This window comes from Chelon labrosus (assembly GCF_963514085.1).
Source record: "Chelon labrosus genome assembly, chromosome: 18".
Classification (NCBI taxonomy): Eukaryota; Metazoa; Chordata; class Actinopteri; order Mugiliformes; family Mugilidae; genus Chelon; species Chelon labrosus.
The window spans coordinates 2,541,802-2,558,903 of NC_140351.1; the positions used below are offsets into that span (position 1 = coordinate 2,541,802).

The 17,102-nt window shown below is 42.8% G+C and overlaps 1 protein-coding gene across 1 annotated transcript; it reads right to left on the reverse strand.

The window, feature by feature from the left end:
- Window positions 1-10,457: 10,457 nt before the first annotated feature.
- LOC311503694 (uncharacterized protein) lies at window positions 10,458-14,189 on the reverse strand (the record flags this gene model as incomplete). The annotated part of the gene is made up of 5 exons (XM_084566558.1): window positions 10,458-10,753; window positions 11,028-11,085; window positions 11,516-12,215; window positions 12,384-13,066; window positions 13,787-14,189. 5 exons carry the CDS (start codon window positions 14,187-14,189, stop codon window positions 10,720-10,722), a joined length of 1,878 nt encoding a protein of 625 aa, XP_084422684.1. The 3' UTR covers window positions 10,458-10,719.
- Window positions 14,190-17,102: the final 2,913 nt, after the last annotated feature.

Here is a 17,102-nt window from a genome sequence, read left to right on the forward strand (position 1 = left end):
CAGAAGTAGAAGGTTCTGTAAATTGGGAGTAAGTACAGATTAAAGTTTTTCTGGTACAATAAACTTGAAACCATTACATGAGTCTCATGATGCCGCCCATTAGATGTCTAATATGCAAGAACAATCGCAACCACCTGCATGAGTCGAGTCTCCGTCTAATTGGGCCAAACACATGGATTAAAATACTTGTCGTATAGAGTCATTCAGCGAGGCTTATGTTTGAAATGAATGTGCTTCCACGCCTGTATTTTCTTCCGATTCATGGAGTAGTTGGTGCAGTATTGTTATAATGTTAAATGTAACCTTGGTTTGATTGATGGTTTGAGAAATCAATCAAAAATTTTGCATGAATAATTGGATTTGAGGGAATCAGGAAATAATCAAATCGAAAATGGAGCATCAGCAACGATTGTGGAGGCTGGCATTTATCTCTGTTCTCTGATTCGTGGACCAGTGTTCTGAATATGTTCAGTTTGGTGAAACCTCTAGGCTATGGGTAGAAAACAAAGTTTGCATATATACTGTGAGATGAGAAGGCTCACTGCTGCTGCCAGACACCTCTGTCCCAAAGACACATTAGGTAAAATACTGATTAAATCACACTGCAAATGAACTGCACCTGCAGTCTGGTTCAGACCACCTTCTCTAACCAGATTCAGCTCGGTTCATTTGTGGCAGAATGGAGAGTGATCACTGTGTTCGGACCAGCCCAAACAAACCAACCTAGTGGGAAACTGTTCCTGGTATCGTAACAACTACGTAGCTGTGAAAGCATCCTTGTATTAATATTCCTCAACAGTTATTTGAGAGAAGGCAGTGCATTATGACAAGACACTCATTGTGCCCAGAGGACGTATTTCTTTACATACTGACGGGTTGATGTTAGCAATTAGCTCAAAGTATCACTGTGTCAAGTGCAGCCACAAAGTCCACTGGATTCCAACACAAAGGAAAAAGTTCAAATATTGAACCCAGCTGAGCAAACTTCCCAACATAATTCACCCTTTGATGAGTGTGCTCGCAGAGAATAAAGCCCAAAGCCTGAATACATGGCTGCATACATGGCTCATTTTTTCCAATAAGACGCTCCAGGTTCAATCAGAGGGGAGCCAATTACAGTATCCAGGGAGGCCCCTTATCGAAGAACAGATTGTTTTATTTAGGGGTGAAAGCACAGAGGAGATTAGAGTGAGATAAAGCCAGAGGAGGAATGTCTCTTGGTTGGAGGTGGCTGTGTGGGTGAGGCAGGAAAAGGCTTCACCAGGGCCTCACACTATTATTACACTAGTCTAGCTCCGAATGAAGTTGTCTGGATTTATTATTTTTTTTCCAAAATCAATGATATATTTGAACTGTGTGGGTTTGAATTTCTGAGCGCATGAGAAACCAGAGTCTATCCGTACACTCCGACAATTACCAGCTGACTGCATCACGTCCCTTCACAGAGGTGACACTTGACTCACGCCTGACGAGTCGGCCTCAAAGCGGCTCACATGTCATGGAAATGTGTCTGCATGTGTGTGTTCAATGCACCATTTCATACGACGACGCTACGGAATTAAAACGACGTCCTCCGTAGCATTAAACTCACGCTGCATGCAGTCTGGAGATGAGCTGACTATAATAGACCTGGGAGCATTGTGCTCTGTAACGGCATTGATTCATGCCTGTGTGTGTGTGTGTGTGTGAGCACACACTTTCACGAATATGCGAGCCCTGTGACTCCATCCATCAGTCTAATTACACATCAATCCTGTTAATTCTTCATTATCATTAACCTTGGCAGTCTCCCCCTATGAACACAGCCATCTGGTAATTCTTTCAAAACTTGCCGTTTGACTATACAACATGCACATGAGCGCAAACACACATCACCGGCTGCATCGTTCTCCGCCGGCGTTCCTGCAGCTCGCCGGAGGACTAATGTGTCTCTCTGAAGATGCTCGAGCAGAGAGTTAAAAGTTGGGGCCGCACACGTCTACCTCAGTTAATGAACCCCTGCTGCTGAATCCTTGTTAATGGATTAGTCCATTATGATTAGACCATGATAGCCTCAGCGCCCCTCCCAAGCTCGACATTTGTCATTTAACACGCGGCAGCGAGCCGTCCTCATTAATTCACATTAATCAATCGATCAAGGAGCGCCGTTTAATTGCATGCTGATTGATTGGAGGGGGAGAAGACATATTTCTCAGCCATGAATGTGCTCATGTCTCAGATGATCAACAGGTAAGAAGAGTGGCAAACTTTGTTTACCACTAAAGGATGGAGAGACGGATTACGCAGCATGGACCGTTTACTTGAGACATTTTTCAAAAAGGGTCTGACTTAGCACGCTGGTACAACACTGAATCACCAAAATCTAACAAAGTTCTCCCCCTGAGCATCATTAATTAAATGGAGTTGCTTGTGTGGGATTATTTTCAGGATGCGGTTGCCACTTGTAAGAGGGCCATCCTCTGGAAAACAGAAGTGCACACAACACACTTCCACAAAAGGAGCTCAGTGTAAGTTGTAGTGGTGTTGGTTGCGGAGGAGTACGAGCACCTGGGAGTGCCCATCAACAGCAGCCTGAGCTGGAAGACCAGCAACACAGCTGTGCACAAGAAGGGGTGCAGCAGACTCTATTTCCTGAGGAAGCTGGCACTGAGCAAGATGCTATTTTCTCCTCTGTGGTCTGCTGGGCGGGCAGCATTGCAGCCAGTGACACCAACAGACTGAATAAACTGATCTGAAAGGCTGGCTCTGCAGAGGAGGACACTGGACAAACTGTTACTGATCATGGATAACCCTGACCACCCTCTACACCATGGTACTGGACAGACGGAGAACCTTCTCCAAAAGGAACTGACAACCCTGTCTAAACTAAATAGTTTCAGGTCGGGGGTCCACCTCCAGTGGGTAGTCAGACCCATTCTAACAACTAATCTATCTCCAGCCTATCATGACCAAGATGAGGATCAAGCATCAGCACAGGGAGATCAAGAACCCTTTCAAAGGACTCATCCCGATATCTGTGAGTTCAAACTTGCTGCAACCCTCCACCACCCCCGTTAACCAAGAGTCTTCAGCATCCTCTCCTCATCCCGTCCACATCTCTGTCCCGGGGGATTTCCCTATCATAAAGCCAAGCCTTATGTTCTCCTCTTTAAATGTGATGACGTCGTGACGGGGTCTAATCACCTCATCAAGACTTTTCACATTTCTCTTATGGTGCAATTAAATCTTTACTGATCATTCGGAAGAAAGCCTCTCCTGATTGAACTCCTTCCGTCTGCAAGACAGCAAAGGTGCCACTGTCTTCAAAAACGACTCACATGAAAACAATTATATGAGGCCTGGTTACGTTTACTCAACTGAAAGTCCTTGTTTGAGGTCAGACAGAGATATTTTGGCTAAAAGAAACCAATGTTAACTGTAGGGCACATCCACACAGGGTCGATGTGTCAAAACTTGTCTTTGTATGTCCAACTTTTGGAGTTAACCTCCCTCCTAAAGTCTTGGTCAGAAATCATGCAAAATGACATTTTGAGAAGGAATGACTCCATTGCATGTCTTCCTATGTGGAGTTTATATGATCTCCTTGTGTTTCCTCTCAAATAAACATGCATGTTAGGTTAATGTGACTGTGAATGGTGACCCTCTACAGCAGGGGTGCCCAGAACGTCGATCACGATCAACCGGTAGATCGTGAAGGTAGTGTGGGTAGATGTTAGATGTTTATCACTTATCTGTTGCATCTCCAGAACGAACAGCAAGCGTGCCCTCGGTTCAGCAGCACACATCCACAGCCATGCACAACATCAACAACAACTCAAGACAACTGTCCTTCTTAAAGGTGCAGTGGATAGAGCTTGTAACACTGCAGCAACTCCTACTCAGTTAATGGCAATTTATTGCACGTGTCCTGATGCCTAGTAACTTAGAAGAAGGAAAAAAGACTGGAGGAAAAACAAGAAGTCACACTGCACACGTATTTCTTGTTCATATGTTGCCTGCTAGCACATCTAATGTCTGTAGGTTACAGATACTGCCACAATCATATGACTAATGTAAGGTGCAGTATCAGCTTTGCTACTGACAGAACATGCATAACCACAAGAGGCCGGTTATCAAGAGAATGTAACCAGGTACGGTACCTTTACAAGTTTTTGGGTGCAAAGTTTGTGCGGTTGGGGGGGTCCCTGACTGCCCACAGTAATGTCGGGGCATCTCCATTTCTGTTCACTCTCTACACCTCAGATTTCCAATTCAGATCTGGGTCCTGCCACCTGCAGAAGTTCTCTGATGACTCTGCAGTGGTTGGATGTATTAGAGATGGACAGGGGGTGGAGTACAGGACACTGATTGGACCCAGGCAAACCACCTACTCCTGAATGTGGACAAGACCAAGGAGCTGGTCATTGACTTCAGGAGAAAGAGGAAGATTAAAGTCTGTCTAAGTCCTTGTTGAAGGTAGGAAGGACGTTTGGGGTTAGGGTTAGGGTTACGTTCAGTGAGGTAGCAGTGGACAATGGTTGTGCTATGACGTCTATGAATTGGCATTGTGGCGAGCAGTTTCAAAGTAATAGACCAAGATATGGACAGACGGATAGACGATAGATGTCCTGAAACCAGCACGATGAGGCCACCTCAAGGTCCAGCCTATACACACAGTCTCTAAACTGTTTCACACATATTTGATTTCAAAGTTTTTAAATGCTGTGAAAGCAGCGCCACGCTGACATTTTACAGCACCATGTGCTCTGCAAAACTGAGGCATCGGATTCCTCAATAAATCAATAGACCACTCGGAAACCATTATACATCCCATGGATCACCAGCAGTCGGGAGCAGCAGGATCTAATAGATACAGTTGGATTAGATGAAGTTGTCCACATGCTACACGTCAAGGAGTGACAAACAACCATGTTGCAGCCCATTTCTCACTAACCCCATTAAGAGGCTGACAGCTAGCCTTTATTCATATTTATGCACCTTTGTCTTCAGCTTGTTCTTTTTTTGTTTTTTCTAAAACCAGACAAGCAGCGGCCATCTGGTCACCAGGAAAATCCACTGTGTGTTTGTAAGACTTGTGTTTTCTGATAAATGAGCGACAAAATAACTCCAACAACAATTATTACAAGAACAATCCATATATGTGCTTTCATATTTGGGCTCTCATAATGGGCAGGAGCAGATTAGAGGCTGCGTAGTGTCGTTGTGGTGAAATTGACCCAAAATAGGATCAACAGGCCATGAAATTGCCACAGAAACAGCGCAAGAGAGGCTATTTTGCAGAGTGTGAGAGTCCTCAAATGAGCCACAAAATGCAGCAGCTCTGTCTTTAGGATCCCAAGGAGTAGGAGAGGCTGGAAAAATAAATAAATAAAATAAAAATGAAGTGAAATATTCAGTGCCCAGTCTACAGGAAGTGAGAAAGGACAGTTTGTGAGTGGTCACGCTATGTTATTCAACACGGAGAGAGAGAGATTGCCATCAGCTGCTCTATACAACGACGATAAGTGATATGTGCTTTTTCTCTTTATCATTAGAGTCCATTTCCTGACATGATGTATGATGTTAGATTCACAGTGACAGTATTATTTCTCTGTGTCAAACACATCCAAGCAAAGCAACCCGGGAGAAAGTTTTTTTTTTTTTTTGGTGTTCTGTCGGTGTGTGTCACATGCTGTCTGAACACAAGAGCTCATGCATAATTAAATGACATTATGAGCGTGTGCTGCCTCTCCTATACCTTTTTCATCTTCGAGGTAGACGAGGCATCCAGCTTCGTTGCCATGGACACCTCTGCATCCACGCTGCCGCTGCCGAGCCACTTGCTTTGCACAGAAGTGGCGGCGCGTGTCGCTAGCGCCGACAGATCTCCATCCGTCTGAGAACCTCGTGATCACTGATGACCCCTCTGATATTCAGCATGAAGTGCACTCCTGGCATGTTAATATGTTGTAAACTCAGATCAATGCGTTCACACGACCGCGTCACACTCATCGAGACAATAGAGACGAGTGTGAATTGGACCGAGCTTTAGAGAAAACTAACAATATTTTTTGGGTTTTAAAAACAGAGACGATAAATGTGTCTGATCCAAGATGGATTTAGTTTTCAAGATGTGTCTCCACTTTCACCTTTCATATATATCGAGCAGCCACAACATTATGACCACTGACAGGAGAAGTGGATAACACTGACCATCTTGTGACAGTTCAATGTTCTGCTGGGAAACTTCTGGACCTGGCATTCATTGGTGTGGATGTTACTTAGACATGTAGCACCCACCTAGACCAGACCAGGCACCCCCACCCCATAGCAATGACACTCCTTGATGGCAGCAGCCATCCCCAGCAGGATGCAGCCTCAAAACGCTTTAGGAACAACTAAAAAAACATGAAGAACAGCACAAGGTGTTGACCTGGCCTCCAAATTCACTAGATCCCAAACTGATCAAGTATCTGTGGGATGATCCCCTCAAAGGACCCCCCACCAGACACCACAGGACACCCTCAGAAGGCCCATGTCCATTCTCTGATGAGTCACCACAAGGGAGACCTGCACAATATTAGGAAGGAGGTCATAATGTTGTGCCTGATCGGTGTATGCATCTTGACCAGGCATCCATGCACTACAAGTGCTGCTGCACTCTTGACCTTTCTAGATTGTCTAGCTTCTAGTACCTTTCTACAAGCACTAGAAACTACAAGCATGCACATTCTGAATATTCATATGCAGGTATCCGTTTATGGAATTTCAGAATAGAGGCTGACCAAACCCTGGCCTGTGTTCAAGTGGCCTGCTGCCGACCTCACTCGTTGTAGTACCTGAGCTGAAAGCTGGTAACACTGAGTAAAGTACCGGTTTTCATCCAAACTGATCGCTCACTTGTTTTTGGAGAACGTCGCCATCCAGTCAAACCTGTGTGCAGCCACTCAGACCGGATCAGTGATTTAGGTCCAGTGCTGAGCCCGTGTCAGCAATTTTTCACACCATGTCCGGTAATAACTGAATGAATTAAGTAATTATGAATGGATTAAGATATTAATACCAGGTCGTACTGAGTGGAGCAGGTCTTATGTGAGAACACGAAACGCAACCATCTCACAATATCATCACATCTACCCCCTTAGAAAAAAACGACCTACCCCCATTATCTTTAATCCGTTTTCCTGCAGAATAAAAAAGAGTTACGATGAACTTTAGTGAACCTGGGTGAATCGATATCTTACTCAAGCTTTGCATCATATTATCTAGAGAGACCAAATTATTTGTTCTGTTGAAATGTACTAACTGTGCAGCAGATCAGCGGTTTGATGGTGCTTGCATGTTATGCTCAAGCCAGTGAAAAAAACTATGGACTATACCCTCTGTAAAATTTGATTGATGACCCTGACTGAACTAATGAACCCGGAAGGGATGTGTGGTGGGGGGCGGGGGTGTGGGGGTGGTGTACAGGAAAGGGTGTGGAAATGTGGTGTGGAAGTAGGCGAAAGGGGCGGAGATTATGAGCATGCGCGGACATATTTCTATATAGTCACGTGATGCCAACTGACCCCTCCCATGTTCTGAGCGCGGTGAAACGCTAACGTTAGCTTAAGATAGTTTCAGTCGATGAGGTTGTTTCGGAGTGTACACGTCCACGATCATTAGTGAGACGCCTGTGAGCATCATTCAGGAAGCCTCAGTGTGGAAGGCGCCGAGAAAACTGATGGTGTTTAAGTGCAGATTTCAGCAGCCGCCGACGGGCCCGCTCCTGGAAGAGTGGGTTTTGGAGAGGGGTGAGAAATGGAGGTATTCTTTCAACTACCACACCTGTGAACTGTGTATGTATGACCTCTATCCGGGGCAAACCTTCGGTCCTGACACACCAAAAACCGTAATCACTTCAAATGACTGGGGAGTATTGAACGGCTTGGTGGTCAGATGCATGAGAGGCGAAGCCATTCCATCTTTTGTCCTGTTAAATGAAGAGGGAGAGGCCCATTTGAAGGAGGAGGAAGCCGTCAAGCTCCATGAAGGTGAAGAAATCAGAAAAGTGATCAGGATAATATGGGAGACCAAATCCGACACCTGGAGCGTTTCATCTCTGAAAACAGAGTATTTTTCAGGACCTTGCGCATGCCGGTGACGGAGTGGATGAAGATGCTGGACAAATCAGCCGATCGCATTACCCCTCTATTCCACGACTGTCGCTGCTGGAAAGACGCTACAATGATTAGAAGAAACCTTTCTCATCTGTTTTAGATTTTTGAAAAGCTGAAAAGCAGCATAAAATTGCTCGCCCTTACCCCTAACCTGAAGAAGACCACAACTTCGTCTCGGAGCATCATGTCTCTCACGTTTGATTCACCTTGGACTCCGCCTTCATCTCCTCTATTATCTCCCATTATAGAGGAAGAGGAGGACCAGATGTCCACATCGCCTCCATCGCCTCGGATGAAGACCTACCAGACGGTTTGCTGTCTAACGTTTTCCAAGAAAACGTTAAAGCCGCCATCGTCCATCTGCTGAATATCACTCTGCACGAGTATCGTCGTGAGATCTGCATCGGCTGCCAGGTTAACCACCCCAGCCAGACGAACCATGAATGTTTGTATGAGCCCTCGGCCTTCTTCTACAACACTCACTTTGCCCAGCTGATGAAGAAGCTCTGGACACCTTTATACCGGCCCTTCAGAAGCTGCTAACCGCGCTTTGTATCCCCGCTGATGAATCCAGAGTTCAAGGCGCCGCTGAAGCCATACTACACGAAAGAGTTTCACCCCATGATGTCTTAACCAGTCATGTTGCAGTGAGTGAGGCCCAGCAGATAGGAAATGCAATTAGAAGTCACAGTAAAGAGGGGACATTAGCAGCCAGAAACAAAATAGGTCATAGAGCTTCAGCCCCAGGTGAGGAAGGAGGTCGTAATCTTAACCTCCCTTTCTATTTCCTGCCTTCGGAGGGAGAGGGAGGTGGGCGTACATTAAGACACAATGGCCCCAGCTCTTCTTCGTATTTGTCCCTCCACTATGGTGAAGGGTAAGATCCCCAAAGAGCAGCCCACCCTGAGTTTAATAGCATGAGGCAGTCATTTAGACTTAACATCACAATTCTTTGAAAGAGCTTGCTTCCGCTTGAATAATTAGCACAACAGAAATAAGACAAAGACAATCGACTTTTTAAATGTTTAAAAGTTCATTAAACAGACACCATCTAAAGAACTTTTAAACAACACACACACTTTGGGTTGAAGTACTTTTTCATGAAGCTTGACTTTTCTACCCAACAGTGTGGCACTGATAATATCTCAGATATAAACATGTTTATTTGTTCATATGATGAAACGTAAGGGTACATTAGGTCTAGTAACTAGACCTAATGTACCCTAGTCTTCAACTAGACTCTAGTTGATCAAGCACAAGATTAGTGACCACAAAACTTTGGAATGAGAGACATTTTATATTACGATCACATTACTGTTTTAAAACCAGCCAATTCTTAGCACTAAACAAATCAATAAATGCTTATTTATGATGATTATAACAGTATTAATAATGTGTAAATAACTAAATGTTCACAACTTTAGGATATTGAACCTTTAAACCAGATGTAAGTTAAGGGAAGGTGTAGAAGTTCATCTCCCTCTCCATTCAGTTATTGCTATTGTCTGTTGCTCCAGTTTCAACAATAGCAGTGGGGATCTGTGTCATGTGCACACAGGGAATACAGAAATGACATGAGTCGTCAGGAAAATGATGGCATGGAAACGTGTTTGCACAGACCAGTGTCAATGGGATGAATTTTCAGCAAAGCAGTTTTAACAGATCCTGTGTTTCAGTCCATCCTATAACACGTCTCCCAGAAGAACTTGACCTTATTTTCCCCGTTCCATTTTGGCACCGTGATGTGTGAAGCTAAACAAAATGACATGCCGTTTGTCCTGAAGTGAGGCTGTGATCCTGCATGTCAATTACACAATGCTAAACATTTGACTAATTACTGATGTTGTAAGGGAAATGTCGTTCATATCCCACAATAGTTCAAAGACTGGAGTATTTATTCAGCGAAGACTGAAGACATGATCTGGCTGTTGTTTTTAGTATTGCTTTGGGATCGGTCATAAGACACCATGACAAGTTCCATTGTTCTTCCTTCACATATTCTTCATTAGAGATATTTTTAGATTTTATTTAGGCAATGGAAATCCGTGTTTTCAGAAGTGAAGAGCTTTCTCACTGTTACATACAAGAGCTTTTCCAAAGCTCCCACATGCATCTGCAGGCCTACTGACAGGTTGGCAGGTAAACATAAACATGCTGGACGGATTAAATCGTACTGCCAGTAAATTGCCTCCTGGAGGGGGGGTCGAGGAGTCATTTGAAGACAATTAGCCAGGGACAAACAGTTATTTCCGGGTTTGAACAGAGTAATATTTTAAATAGCTTTGTTTATAAAGAACAAGAAGAGACAGGGACAGTTGGTGTAATCAAGTTCAAACAAAGATTTTATTTATTCTTTGGTTAATTGAAGTGTAAAATCATGCGTGAGCCAAAAACTTTTCAAATTCAAAAATGCAAAAGTTATTCAAAATACTTCCATACATGCATATTGGTATACTGTATTAATTGTCATAACTGCCAGTGCATGTTAATCAGTACATTTATTGCTAGACACTAACTCACCGAGAAAAGTTTGCATTAAGACAGAAAAAAAAATAAAAAATACATGTCATTCCCATAAGGTCTAACCCAGTATTCTTGTGAGGCTTTCTTTGTCCCTGCAGAAGAAAGAAAGAAAGAAAGAAAGAAAGAAAGAAAGAAATTATTACACAGTATTTTTTCCAATTAAGGGACCAAAACCGCTATAATAAATAAATGATCTGATTCTACAAACAAATATTGTCTATGGAGGCAAAGGTCGACATAACTTGTCTTTTTTCTCACTCTCTCAGTGATATAAATATAGATTAAAGCCTTCTTACATGACAAAAACAGGAGGAAAACTTCACATCAAACATTTAAAAACCACGACTAAAGTGACTGCGTACTTACTCTTTGCTAGGGCTGTTGAGCAGGCGCTGCATATCTTGAAGGTGCTGACTCAAGCTCGCTGTTGGTTAAACATTAGAAAACATTGATTTGTCATTAAAGAACTGCAGCAACTTTCTGATAAATCACACAAAACCGAAACATGACAATCATTTGAAGTGTGATGAAGGAATTACTATAATATGCAGTCATGCTCATTGTATTTCGTGTTTTCTTAAAGGGCCACGTGACCGAATAGATACCCGAGATAATCCACCAACTTCCCTTAAATCTATCCAGAATACACACGGTTTCTGGAACCATGTGTTGCTGCACAATTTCTAAAAACACTGTGATCTCTAATTGGGGCAAATAAAACTACAATTATCTGCATGGTTTGATACCACCACATGTATCTGAGAATATATCGAACCTTTATTTATAAAAATCCTGGAATAAGAATGATAAACTGCAGACAAACTACTGCAACTACTGAATGTACTGATTCTTACTTTGAAGATTTCCATTTGTCCGTCCTGTATTAAATGAATATCCACGTCCACTTGACGCTCCTCTCCCTGGTACACTTCCTGTCTTACTTTGTCCTGAGTTACTGCTCCCAAATCCAAACAAAGAGAATCCAGAGCTGGGTGATCCACTTTTACTCGTTGACCCAGCTGATCCACTTGCCCCAGTTGCCCCATTTGTCCCAGCTGATCCAGCAGACGATGAGGCTAATCCAAAGCCTGTTGGCTTGTTTGAGCCTAACGAGGTTGAGCCGAGGTTTAGACCTGATCCTATTGACCCAACGGAAGATCCCAGGCCAAAGGAACCTCTTGCATTCTGTGCTGGCTGATTCAAACCTAACACACCTGAGCTCAAATTTGGATTTGACCTTGTTGATCCAAAGGTTGAGAAAGCTCCTCCAGATCCTGGCTTATTGACTGCTGTTCCAGAGGAGCCCAGACCTGGGCTTGACCGAAGGGAAGATAAGGAACTTGAGTAGCCTATTCCAGTTGATGCGGGCCTATTAAACACTGACCCAGTTGAGCCCAGGCTTGGACCTGACCCAGGGGAAGAGAAGGAACTTGAGGAGCCTATTCCAGTTGATGCAGGCTTATTAAATGCAGTGGAACCTAACACTGACACTGTCCTACCATGACTGCCAACCCTAGAGGAGCTGGATGAGCCCAAAGGAAACTGACTTGCTGTCTGAAATAAAATGAAACCAATGTTATTGAAGGTAAAAAGCAGATTCTTGATCATTATTTTCTGGCAACATTTTTCACATGCATTTTCCATCAGTATCTTGAGTAATCTGCGTATAAGCTTGATAATTAAAAGATGAATGGAAAACACAACTGAGTATGCTTTTCTTACCTTTGGTACACATGACATGTTGAGAAGCTTGAGTTTCTCCACTTGATGATCAATCTCTTTATTTTTATATTTGACAGTGTTTTCCAGGACGTCGACCATTCCAATCAGTTTAATCTTTTCCAGCAGGAGTCCCTCTTTTTCCTGATCATGTTTCAGCTGAAGCTCTTCCACTTTCCGTCTGTGCTGCTCAATCACGCCAGAGAGTCCCCAGTTTTCTGCTTTCAAGCGGTTGTTCTCAGTCTGGATGTCCGAGACCTGGTTCCCCACAGTGTTGAGGTAATGCTGAAGCTTGTCCTCCACTTCTCTGGATAGGCTGGTGCAGTTGGAGCGGATCTGCTCCAGGTGTTCCCTCTGCTTTGAACAACTGAGCTGGAAGGCTAAGTGGGAAGGGAAGAGAGACTCGATCTTCTGTAGGAAAGCCCTGGAGACACTGGAGACAGAACTCACAGACTTGGAAAACTCCTCTCTTGATTTTTCCCTGTAGAGCTGCAACTCCTTTTCTTGTATTGACTTCTCCCTCCTCAGTTGAATGACATCCAAGTTAAGGCGGTCCCTGTCTTTAGCAATCTGGACCATTTCCATCCTCATCCTCTGAGTTGTTTGGGTGAAGCTGGACTCCACAAGGTCAAGCTTGGCTTTCAGACGTTCAACCTCAGCCCCACAGTTACAGGGTGAATATCGTGCTGTTTCACACACACACACAAAAAAAGAAGAAAACAAAAACAATTTCAAATAAATGAGGCAACTGCTTCAAATGTGAGTGTTAGGGAGAATAACCCAAATGTTTCATTGATTTGTTTGATTATTTTTTGGGTTAGCACTAAAGAAATATCATACTTACGCATTTGGCATTAGGGATTGGTCAAATATCTGGCATTGCAAGAGTCCAACGCCCTTTTACACAGTTGCTGTTCACAGAAAGAAAAGAAACATCTCTGTTTCAGTGGTTTGTTCTCGACCAGTTGTGTGATTTGGGAAAACATCATATCATTCACAAACATAAGCATTTGTTATACATTGTTATATATGAATCCTTTCTTAAATTCAAATAACCAGTTGCATTGCCTCTTGTTCTAAAACTGGTAATACTGGTGAAGTGCAGTTCACTTGCACTGAAGCAATCAGTGGTGTGAATTGACTATCTGAAACCAGCATGAGACCATTACACCTCTTTAGATGACTAAAGCTTTTATAGCCATTTTCATCATGATTTAGTAAAGCATTGCATACTGATATGTGTTTCTCTTTGTCTGTAACTAATTACTTAGTCAGTGAGCCCTGCCAAAAAACAAAAAAAGATAAAAGATTATTTTCTCTTGCTGTTGAAAATATCTAGAAATTAAATCACAGGTACAGCAGGAACACAGTCATACTAAAGACAGCAAAAAAATAAGCCAAAGCACAGTTTCTCACCAGGTTCTTGTCATATTCTTGGACATAAAGAACTGTTATGTTGCATAAGTGACGCAGCTTGATCAGGTCCAAATCACTGCTAGCCTTTGCAGTCATGGTGGCGTTGAGTAAGTTGGTCAGGTTTTTCTTCTGCTGTTTTAGGGCAACATTCTCCATGGACAGCCGGCTGAAGCTCTGCTCCAGGTCCAGGATGCGATCCTCTGACGCCGAGTCCCGTGTCTTACCACAGACCAGAAAGAGCACGAGGCTAACTATGATGAGAGACTGAATGAGAGACGAGAAGAAGAAGACGATGCGCATGTAGTAGCTGCAGCTCTGGCCTTCCGAGCGATGCATCTTGTTTTGGGCCTGTGGTCCGTATTTGGAAACTTTGGAGAGACCGCTGCTGTACATGGTCGGAAAGAAGGTGTAAGTACAGTGTAGTCTGAGGTTTGAGAATTACTACAATCTGCCACGGTCAAATAATGTTCTGTGCTCTATATCATGGCCAGACACCAACAATCCGCAAAAAAAAAAATAAACCAAAGAAACAGCGCAAAAGTATTTCAGACCACCCTCCCGATTTCGCAGTCAATTTCTTGAAAAGCTTCAGCCCTTTCCTCTAATAAAGCCCAAGATGTGACCTAGACATTTCCTCTCTGCGGCCTTGATAACACGAGAATTGATAAGACTGTGGAACAGGCATAAACATGGGCAGGAATTTATAACCTCCTCTGGCCACACATTTCCCATGAAGGGAAGTGGTCCTGGTGTCAGTCTCCTCCTCCACTGGAAAGTTCCCTGGTCCCTGGCTGTCCCTCCCCATGCATGGCAAGACACACACTGAAAGTATGCCTGCACCTACTCAGACACACTCCAGCATACACTGTAAATGCAAACAATGTCCTGACTTATGATGAAATTGTGCATTTAACTTAATTCATAATAGTTTTTTAAGTTCACTTTCTCTCACTGAGTTTTCTGCACTTTTTACCCGCATACTTGATTCTTTAAGTTATATGAACTTGGTTTTTCTGAGTGTGTAGCATAGTTTCTGGTATGAGACTTAAGTTGCAGAGCTGTGCAGCCCAGTGTGCATGTCCATTTTCGGTTAGCACGCATCTACCGCTAGCGCCAAACTGATTCAAACGCAAGAGGTGAAAGCCATGAACCTGGACCCAGTGCTCTCACCGAAGGCTGGCTCTAACGTTAATTTCGGTAAGTTTAAAGCTTTTGTTTGTAATCTTGTCAATATAATTTAATGTTTGGAATGAGAGTTGTTCGAAGAAAGCCGACATCTCTGACTTTACGACTTTCTGTTAGCTTGTGTATGTCTGTGTGGGTTCACAGAGCAGACGTAAGCAGCAGTTCAACATTAGCGAATCCGATTAAAAGTGCTTTGACTCTGTCTGGAGCGAGCCCCAGTGTAGTGTTAACATTTAACATGTCTCCGCCAGTTCCTGTCTGTTAGCTGCTGGATTACGACGCGCTGCTAATTTAGCTGTATGAGTTAACCAGTTAGCTTAACATCTATGGGTGGCGGCTCTGGCTCCGGCTCCTGCTTCAGCTCCAGGCAGCAGAATTTATAAGTGTGTCAGGGTGCAGTCATGCTGGTGCTGGAACGTAAACATTAGCTAAGGTCAGTCCAGACGGTGTGTGTGTAATGTCAGTAAGGTTTGTTTGTTAAAGTTAGACACAACATTCAACCTGAGCGCTTCTTCTCGGGCTCAGTACTGCTCCAGACAGCGGTCATAACTAGTGGTGGACTTCCTAAACACTTCCTTACATTATTTATAGTATTTCTTGTGGAGTGATAATTTAGTACATCCAAATCCAGAAAGAAGTGCAATGAAGGGAGAGATTTAGTTTTATAATTGTATTGTAGTTTCTGAATACTCTGCCTGAAAAAATAATTTGTTTTTATTTGTCCTCAAGTGATAATTTTGTGTTGTTTTTGAACAAAAACTTTTGTTGTGACAATAAAGTATTTTCTATTTACTTATAAACACAAAAACACTTCAATTCAGATTTAGATTAACTCAGACTGATAATACATCCACCGTAATTATTGAAAAGTATCGATATCGGTATACCAGCCCTGTATTTACTTGGTATCGGATCGATACCAAATGTAGCGGTATCGCACACCTCTAGTCATAACTGACCCAGTAGAGAAAGGTAATACAGTCCGAGTGAAGTGCTGGAGCAGCGGGCCAGTCCACACGGTAAGCACGGAAGTCGAGCGCTGCCGTCGTACTTTTCTAAAATATCATGTTACACCCAATAATTATATAACTACAGTATTTTTTAAAAAAATGCTGATGCCTGGCACAGATTAGTGACTTTACCCAGTTTGGTTTATTTCATGCAGGTGGTATGACCCTAAATACTAAAACCAACAAACCAATGCAGAAGATCTCATTTAGACATTCAAAACTGCAGGTCAGATTAATTAGCGGTGCCTATCCTTAGGTAATACATTGCTGCTGTTTGTTTTATACACTAATCTGGAAACATTATTGAAACAATATTAATGAGTTCATCATTTAATCTTGCTTTGATATGAAGTACATGAGAATGTGGTAACACATGATTGTTAAAATTGTACTGATTTAATAATTTTTTTATGTTTATTTGTTTTCCATGTAGCCTACCTTAGGTGGTGTCTGTGGCAGAGAAGTTGGTGGCAGTTAGAAGAGAGGTACCCTCGGTCACCAAGACTTTATTGGCCACCAGGACAGATAACTGTCTCGGCCGACAGTTATCTGGTAGCGCAGCTTTTCGTCCCACTACACCTCCGCCCTCACTGCTGCTTCGCTGATAAGAAGCTTTCTCAGTAGACTGGACCAGAATCCTTCAGAGACAGTGTTGTCACTCTTAGTAATTTTTATTTCATGTTTATTTTTGTGTCTTAATTTTGCAATGGTGAATCAAACTATTACATTAAAAACCTTTGTAAAAAAAAAAAAAAAAATGATGATAAATGTGACAAATGTGACATATAGGTGACTAAACAGTCTTAATATAAAACATTTTACACTTGTTTTTATTTCTATCACTGGATTTAAATATAAAATATGATGACGAATAATAACAATGATAAATAATTAGTAACATCTCAATGGGCAGGTTGCTAATCCCAAATACTTCAACCTTAGACATTACAATAGGTGGTCACTGTCTCTTTTAGTCTAATTTATTGTTCTCCTGTAATTTTTTTAAGTGTCTACTGGAAGAGGGATGCAGTGGACGTGTAAATTCATCACTTTTATCTCTCCAGAACGTGGCCAGCTATGAAAGCATCATAGATTAAAGCATGGTGGCTTC